Here is a 9,086-nt window from a genome sequence, read left to right on the forward strand (position 1 = left end):
TTTTTTTTTTTTTTTTACAGAATCAGCACAGCAAAACAACCAATCCAGACTCCAACATTTTTGTATTACTAAAATATGTAGTGTGAACATTATCAGTAGAATATCCAAACACAAATTACAAAAAACATGGTATTATAACCTGGCCTCTTAAAAATGTAATTAATAAATATTACAATTACATGTATGTAATATTTAAATTTATGTATTATTAACTGATATGCTGCTCTTCACAAAACAAGGTAAGGGCAGTTTTCAATACAATATAAACAGCTTTTAAAAACAGAATATATTATTAAAATATGATAAGATCATAAAATTTCAGGGTTGGAAGGGACCCGAGGGGGTCATCTAGTTCAACACCCTGCTCAGAGCAGGACCATCCCCAACTAGATCATCCAAACCAAGACTTTGTCTAGCTGGGTCTTAAAAACCTCCAAGGATGGAGATTCCATCACTTCTCTGGGTAACTCAACACCAGTGTTTTACTACCCTCCTAGTGAGAAAATACTTCCTAATAACCAGCTAAAACTTCCCTTACTGCAACCTGAGATTGTTGCCCCTTGTTCTGTCATCTGCCACTGCTGAGAACAGTCTAGCTCCATCCTCTTTTGAGCCCCACTTCAGGTAGTTAAATCCCCTCAATCTTCTCTTCCCTAGACTAAATAAGCCCAGTTCCCTGAGAAGTCATGTCCCCCAGCCCCCTCATCATTTGTTGCCCTCTGCTGGACTCTCTCCAATCTTACACATCTTTTCTGCAGTAGGGGGGTCCAAAACTGGACACAGTACTCCAGATGTGTCCTCACCAGTGCTGAACAGAGGGGAATAATCGTTTCCCTTGACCCGCTGGCAGCACTCCTACCAATGCAGCCCAGGATATTGTTAGCCTTCTTGGCAACAAGGGCACACTATTGGCTCATATTCAGTTAATTGTGCACTATAACCCCCCCAGGTCTTTTTCTGTAGAGCTGCTGAGCAGCCAGTCAGCCCCCAGCCTGTACTAATGCATGGGATTGTTCCGTGCTAAGTGCAGTACTTTGCATTTGTCCTTGTTTAACTTTATGAAAATCCTTTTGGCCCCATTCCTCCAATTTGTCTAGGTCACTCTGAACCCTAGCCCAGCCCTCCAGTCTATCTACTACTCCCCCCAGTATAGTATAATCTGCAAAACTTGCTAAGTAGGCACTCTATGCCACAGAGTACATAGTATATAACAAAACAACAACCCTAAACAACACCCTAAAATTAAAATTCCACCCCACTCCACCTTCTCCCACCTCCCTGCCTTTCACCTGTGTGCTCCTTCTGCCCAACCCAACCTCACTTCCCAACCTTCTCAACTCCTATTCACGTCCTTTTTAAAAGACAGAAATTTTCTTCCTGTACTTCCTCCTTTCCCACCTGCTCCCACTCCCCTGCTTTTCAATAAGGCAGTACTGCTGACTTACGCCAATTGCCTTGTCCAAAGATGAAAATAGTTTTTCAAGTACTGTATGTGTTGTGGTTGTACACCTGTAATGACAACTGCTGTGAAACTCTTCTTGTCTCTTTCTTCAATTATGAGGTTATGTAGGAACCTTTCATCATCAGTGGTGATGTGAGTAGAATCAGCTGGCTAAAAATAAAGGAAAAAATTTAAAAAAAAAATGCAACTGTACATCACTCAGAAATGAGTAAGAAAAAAAAAAAGTCCTACCAGCATACGGATACAAAAAATCCAGAATACTACTGCAATGTCAGACATCACTTGGAAGACATTAATGGTTCAATTATATTACCAAATGAAACAGTCTTTCAGCATTCTGATATTATAAAAGCCTTCACCTGTCTGTCTGTCTGTCCATAGTGCTTTATTTTGCGCTATGATTGGCTGACTGAAACAGCCAATCAGTGTGAATACAGCGTTGGGACAGGAGGTGGTGGTGTGCCACCATGATGGTGTGGACACAGGGGATGGAAGCCACTCTGCTCTCTGGAGGCAGTGGCAGAAGCAGACGGAATGGGGAAGTGAGGCCAGCAGTGCTGGCCTTGCCCTGCCCCACCCTGCTCCCTGCAGGTGGCAATGATGGAGCAGAGGGGGAAGGGCGAACCCACTGGAGCTGGCCTTGCCCCCACCCCCTTGCTCCTTAGAGGTGGCAGCAGTAGTGGGGGGAGGGCAGTGGGGTTAGGACGCTGTGGGGGCAAGGCCACTGGCACTGGCGTTGGTCCGTTCCTCCCCCTTCTGTTGTTGCCACCTGCAGGGCCGACGTGGTGGCGCTGGGAGGAAGGAGTGGGCCTAATGCCCAGGGACAGAAAATCGTAAATTCTCTTGATTAAAACCCCAAAATGCACTATTAAAATGAAAGGCTTCCCACAGCCCCTCCGCCCTGCTGGTGGCCCTCCCCCCCCAGCTCCTGTTCTCCCCGCCCTGCTGGAGTGGCCCCCCAGCTGCCAGGGCTACACGGCCAAGGACCTGGGTCTGCAGCCCCCTGCCCCTGGCAGGAGGTGGTGGCTGCTGCAAGAGTGGAGCCTGGCTTTCCCCAATGCCCCCGCCCCCGGTTTGCTGCAGCTCAGGGGGGCAGCTCCCTGCTGCAGCACACACTCCCAGGGGGCAGAGGGAACCAATGCCACCCAAATCTGTGCGCGGGCTGGGGGCTGCACACTGCCCACTTCAGGCTTGGGCTCCGACCTTGCTTCCCCCCCGCCAGGGCCTCTGTAGCCTGATCTTGCAAAGAACAGCAAGGCTGTGCAGGAAGCTGCCTGCTGCTGCAAGCTCTGCACTGCCTTGGTGAGGTGCCCTCTGCCTGCTGGCTGCAGTGGGGGTGGTGGTGGTGCAGGGTTGCATGCAGGGGCCAGGGTAGCACAGAGCTGCGGCAGCAGACAGCTTCCTGCACGGCTCTGCTATTCTTTGTAGCTCTGAGTCACACCGCCAGGATGCAGAGGCCCCATGGGAGGCAGCAGGGCAGGAGCCAGAGCCTGAAGCAGGCAACTTGCATCCCCCGCTCCACACACAGATTGGTGGGTGCATGTCCCCCCTGGAGTGCACAAAGCGGCAGGGAGCAGCCCCCCTACCCCATGCACAGGCCTGAGGGGCACAGGTCCCCTCTGCCCCCCCAGGAGTGCATAGTTGAGAGGTTACCCTTCAGGCTCACAGGACACTCACTATTTGAGTCCCATGTTCCAAGTGCTTCAACAGTCAGCACCTGTACCATGACATCATACCATTTCTCCCCCAGAGTATCAGCCTGAGGCCTGTACTTGATCGGCTTTTACTCTTGAGCTTAGAGAAAAGCCTGCCACCAGTTCTTGAACAGGATGATCAAGATGATCATCGGAAGCTTTATGTTCTACTCATCTATCATCGCAGTATCTGGATGCAGCTGCCTGTCACAGCCTGGGACCATGCAGTTCACAGCTACTGTCCCAACTGTTGTGGAGAAGGGTTTCACCAGCCAGTCCTGTTGCATAGGGCTTATAGTCACACAAGACATGGGGCAGGGTCTCACTCTGGCACCTGCATCTCCAGCACCTCCTATCATGTTATCCAAAGTGAATGGCACCACTGAGCAGGAGGCAGTTGAAACAGGCCCAGTGGATAAAGCACCAGTCCATGAAGTGCTTGCTGGCATCCAACTCCTTGCACTATATCCAGCAGCAGCCAATGCACTGCATGGCATTGCAGACTCAGGTTTCACAGCACGGAAAAGTCCCTGCTGTATTACCCCAATTCACCCTGCAGCAATTCACTCAGGAATCTGGCCAGGTCCTTATGGAATGGCAGCCTGGCAATCCTCTTCTTGGTGATCTGTTTTAGGGTTCTGGTGTTGATGCTGCCCACCAGGTTATCAGGGCAGGTTAGGAGATGGAAGGCATGGATAACTACTGTGACATTGCAGGTTTCCCATGCAAGGGATGCTAGCGCCCCACTGCTGTATGTGCAGGATCTCAATGATAGCCCATAGTGACAGGCTCATCCGGTTCTTGACACGCTGCTTGATTTCATCTGCTTTCTTGAGAGGTATCTTGGGGACTTCTGAGTCTCTCAGGATAAACAAGACGCAGTGGATGAGGAAGGTGTTTAGGGCATTGATTTAGCTAGGTGGCCAGCAGGGAGGAGTCAACTTTGTGGGCATCTTGCAAGATCCCGCAGATGGTTTCTTCTGGTATCCGATCTCAGTAGTTTGCAAGTGTGCCCAGGTAGAGGCAGCTCTCACCTCTCCTTCAGATGCCTCATGGGCTCACCCTGACTCTTGATGGCAGTAACCAGGACAGCATTTGTTTCCTGCTGTCCATATACTGGGAGGAATATTTGGAGATGCTAAAGTGGAGCCCCATCCACTGGATGTCTCCAAGCCAATATCCAGCATCCTCTGGAGTTGGTTGGGCTCACCAGGCAAGGAAGACTAGAAGGTCTGAGTAAGTCAGGATGTTAAGCTTCTTTTAACAAGTAACATCTTTGAGGTTGGATCACCATTTTTGCAGCTCATTACTGGGTAATACACTGTCTGAATGTATAGCATATTACAATTTATTTAAGTGATTAATAAATTAAGCACAAGGTAAATGCAAAGTTTGCCATAGTGTCAGAAAGGAATCAAGGAAGCTAAGAGCAATCCTTACCTAATAAACTAAATTCATCAATTGTCAATGTGGACATTTGGACAGTCTACCAGATTCTTTGCTCACCAGCAAATAACCTCCCACCTTGTTCAGGTCAGCTTCAACCAGCTTTTCATCTCCATGCATATTTCCTCCAGCACTGAGAAATGAAATGATTTCTTTGAAGTGTGGTTGTAGGTAAGGCTAAGTAGAGTGGTTTTGCATCAGCAGCAGCATACTGCTGGCAAATTAGCCTGTCAATAGATCAGTTACTGGATGGCTGAATGAAGATCGTTGAAAGGAAGCAGAGATGTAATTCTTGTGGGACTTCACTAAGGAAGAGGGTGGAAGGGCGTACTGACAGATATGAAGTTTCCCTTTGGTATTTTCAGTACTTCCCATCAGGAAGGTTTTAAATATAGTTCCTAGAATTCCTGCATCTTTCAGGTGAGACAGTGGCACTCTCATGGTTGACTGCTGAATGCTAGAGTGCTCCAGGAAGACGACACCTGATGCAGGTCTGCCATCAATAGTGACACTAAAGCTCTTTGCCCCATATCCTAGCCTAATTGCATCAGTCCAAAATATTAATTTTCATCTCTGATTTTCGCTGCTCCACCCAAACTTCTTTTTATCCACTAGCTCCCCCCTCCGATTCCAAGGTCCATCTGCTTAAGTGTCATTGATTTACATTCATTGTTCTGAATCTCTTATCTCCATACCCTGATTCTTTTCTATTATATCCAGCTGCCCCTCTACTTCCCTGCTGAAGATCACAGCCAAGGGACCATACTGACTGCACATGCACTCTGAATTCATTCTCATTTAATTCTGATATTTCTTGCGAAAACTAACAGGATTATTTTTGTTTAATTTACTTGAATGTTGAACTGCTCACACCCACCTTTGATTTCATTTTTCTTCCCATTATTTATACATTTGAGCTGCTTACCCATAAACTTTGACTGTTTTGCCTCATTTTTCATGCTTGGACCACTCAAAGTTTTCTGCATATTATGTATTTTTTGTAATGTCTCTAATACTTCATTCTAAATGTGCTTACAACAGCAATTTTCCAGTCTGTTATTCCTAAACAACCCCCTGCTAAATGTTCATGATCTTGGGTCACCTGGTTCTCTAATTCTAATGGCTTCTGCATTAGTAAGCTGTCCATACTTTTGCTGCTCTTAACATCCTTGGGCCTTGGGCAGTCTGATAACTCTACCCTCTACTTTTGACTAAAATTTGCCTGCTTTTGTTTGCAACTCCCATCTCTTTATTGATGTTTCTCCACCATCAACTCACACATATGTAAACACACACTGTGACAGAAAACATCTCCCTTTCTGATAACTCATCCCCTGTGCATTGTCAGTAACTTAAGCTCAACATGGCAAAACTGGATTTTTTTCTTTTAGGTTTTTCCAATCTCCCCCTTCCCCATTTCTGTCAAATATTTTCAGTCTTAGAATCTAAGGATGTCAAATCCTGCCAGTTCTTTACTTCCATTTTTTTGTTGTCATTTTCAAGATAGTCCCAATGTGTCCCTGCAATGTACAGTGTCCTGAATACATCTTTGGTCTCTATCCTCTTTGCCAATAATTCTTATGTCTCTATCCTTAGGCCTTATTGTCTCCCATCTACTCTGGCACAAACTGTGCCCCTCCCCTGCCCAAAATGAATTAATAATCAGGAAAGAAAAGTAGGATAAGTCTACCTAGCTACATTTATAGTCTTCTTTAACCCATTTCGTCCACAGTAAGCCATCAAATATTGTTTTTTTCCCCCAGTGGTATTCGCTTTTCCCATACATGCAACATATAACAGGGAGCTACATGCCTGCAATATATACAGGACACACAGAGGTGCACACATAAAGGCATATACACAGAGGTGCCGCTCTCTATTATATACTAGGTACAGGAGGGAGAAATTTCTAATTTAGACCTCAAACTCTTGAAAAAGGGAATTATTTCCTGAACGCTTGATACAAAGTTAATGATAGTTTCAGTTCTTAGTACGAAAATGCTTAAAGTACTTTCCTTGAGATGATACAAGTGACAAAGGGAATGTGCCATTTAATGTTGAATCAACAGTCTTTCAGGTTAAAAAAGGCAAAAGAATCATACACGAGTAATGCTTTATAAAATACTATCATAAATTTCAAAATATTTCATAGTCCAGAATGTAACTGATGTTTGTGTGATTTATAGAGAAATTACTGAGGTACTAAATATAACACATTAGAGAAAGAGATTCAACTAAAATTAGAACAAAGTATCAAGGGTATTTTACCTTTCTGTTTCTAATATATCCACTGTATATTGCTTCCCTGTTTTTCTCCTTCTTTTCAAAATCTTCTTTTGAAAGTACAAGCTCATGGACATCTTGAGAATCTGTGGGTTTGCTTATCATCTAGTAAGAAAAAGAATTTAAAATCAAGAATTTAGGAGCCCCAAATTAACTAGTAATAAAAAAATCTCAATGATGGGGTAACAGCAAAATTGTATCAGCTAATGTGTAAGATGATTTTAAAAATTAAAATGTTCAAATCATTCTACTTACTCTGGCAGACTGCCCAACGAAGAAAACTGCTTGTTTGCCTCCGACACCAAAATATGAGATGTCACTATTTAAACTACGAGGTACTGGTGGGGGCCTCACATATCCTGAATGGTCACTGAAAGGAAAATTGGCTTTAATGATTTTGCCCCCAGCACTAATGCCATAAAAATAAATAAATTTTTGGTAAACATAACCTGGAATCACTTTTCTCCCACACAGGATTTTGAATTTAACAGATAATCTAACATTGTAATTAATATTCACAATCTAGTTTTATCAATATGTAAAAGTAAAAAGTGACAGCACATTGCATCTTGACAAACAGCTGTGTAACTGAGTGGTCTCCAGCTCTTTTCCCCCTCAAGACCCCTTTATAAAACTTTTCTGCCCTTTTTGATGGATCACATCTATCATGTAGTTTTGTTACTTTTTAACTCTTATTTGATTTACCTTTTTCCTCATTACAATTTGCATCCTTTTCATGGATACACCACTAACTCCAAAGGAGAAAAGCCTAGACATACCCAGTTTCCTTTTGTGCTAACCCTTCTTTTATAAGGAGACAAGGCACAATCTTAAACATTTCTCCCAAATGTCAGCTCCATGCAAAGAGATATGTGCTCAAAGATGTGTGCAACTGATACTATAGTGAAAGCCCTTATGCAAAAGCGTAAGGTGATAGGATAGTAGAAGATGTCACGTTAATCCTATCCAAATTTCCTCTGACTACAGCCGCATCTTCAAACATGAAACTGGTACAAAGAAGAGCCAATCAGAAAATTAGTAATTTTTTTTCATAAAGCTGCGTTCTTTTATAAAAATACCTTGGGGTTAGGAAGAAGGGAAATGTTGCTGAACTTGCTTTTTAAAAAAACATGGCATGGCAGAAATGGATGCAAGTACCTTCAATACTTAAATCTAACTTTAAGGATATGGAACTTAATGGACTAATGTCCTGATTTGGTATGACAAATCCTCTCCACCTAAAACAAGGTGGAGCAATCCCAAATGGAAACCAAGAAATGAACTGTTACTGTATAATGTAATTCACAACTACATCGATTTTCTTGGGTTGAAAGTACAATCTTACCAAAGATGTGTTCAATTCCTCTCCGAAATATTAAACTCACACACTAACATCTGTGAGTAATACTACCATTAATCCTGACTGGCTAAGAAACTCCATCCTATCCTAAAATCACCAGGCCTCTACTTTTTATGTCACTTGTCACCTGTTGGTTGAACTACAACAATGCAATATACCCGAGCACAAAGTCTTTCATATTTACAAAACACCAGTTGATGCAGACCAATGCAAGACATCTCCACCAACACATCAGTTATCACAAGCGTATCAAACCCGTCCTCCATACTCTACACCGATTTCCCATAGAAAAAGCAAAGGTTTAGATTTTGATGTTCTAAGACGCACAGTGACCTGGGCTCAGAATACCTAGAAGATCAACGAGAAAATTTCCATACGGAAAATTGGAAAATTTCAAATTTTTCTTTTGGAACAAAGAGATTTCTCTAATAAGGATAAATCACATCTGTATAGGTAGCAGAGATTTTGGGGGGGCTGAGTCAAGACTGTAGCAGGAACTTCCCCAGAAGCAAGAGCCATCAAAATCCCTGTTCTAAGCACAAGAGACAATTCTTTGACCATACCTTCCTTATAAAAAAAGGCAGCAGGGCAGGGTGGTACCTTAGAAATAAACTGGTTCAGAGAGGTATATGCTTTTGTAGGCAGTAACCTACTTCATCAGATGCTATGATAAAGTAGGCTGTTGCCTACAAAAGCTTAGGACGTCCCTGAACCAATTAGTTTTTAAGGTGCCACCCTTCTGCCTGACTTCAAGCTGACTAAATAACCCCACCCCGTTATAAAAATTAATACTTCAATTTAATTTTGTATTACATTTTCTAGCATACCACCCCCCCCCCCC

The 9,086-nt window shown here is 43.6% G+C and overlaps 1 protein-coding gene across 2 annotated transcripts in view; it reads right to left on the reverse strand.

Moving 5' to 3' along the window:
• Nucleotides 1-9,086, reverse strand: part of SMCHD1 (structural maintenance of chromosomes flexible hinge domain containing 1) — a 188,403-nt gene that overhangs the window by 119,965 nt on the left and 59,352 nt on the right. For both annotated transcript variants that reach the window (XM_019525875.1, XM_019525868.1), the window contains 3 exons: nucleotides 7,141-7,255; nucleotides 6,871-6,990; nucleotides 1,446-1,612 (listed from right to left, as the gene is read on the reverse strand). In XM_019525875.1, coding sequence (XP_019381420.1) covers nucleotides 1,446-1,612; nucleotides 6,871-6,990; nucleotides 7,141-7,255 — 402 coding nt within the window. The remainder of the gene's footprint in view (nucleotides 1-1,445; nucleotides 1,613-6,870; nucleotides 6,991-7,140; nucleotides 7,256-9,086) is intronic.

Source organism: Gavialis gangeticus, unplaced genomic scaffold (genome assembly GCF_001723915.1).
Source record: "Gavialis gangeticus isolate Ggan-Ray unplaced genomic scaffold, GavGan_comp1, whole genome shotgun sequence".
Classification (NCBI taxonomy): Eukaryota; Metazoa; Chordata; order Crocodylia; family Gavialidae; genus Gavialis; species Gavialis gangeticus.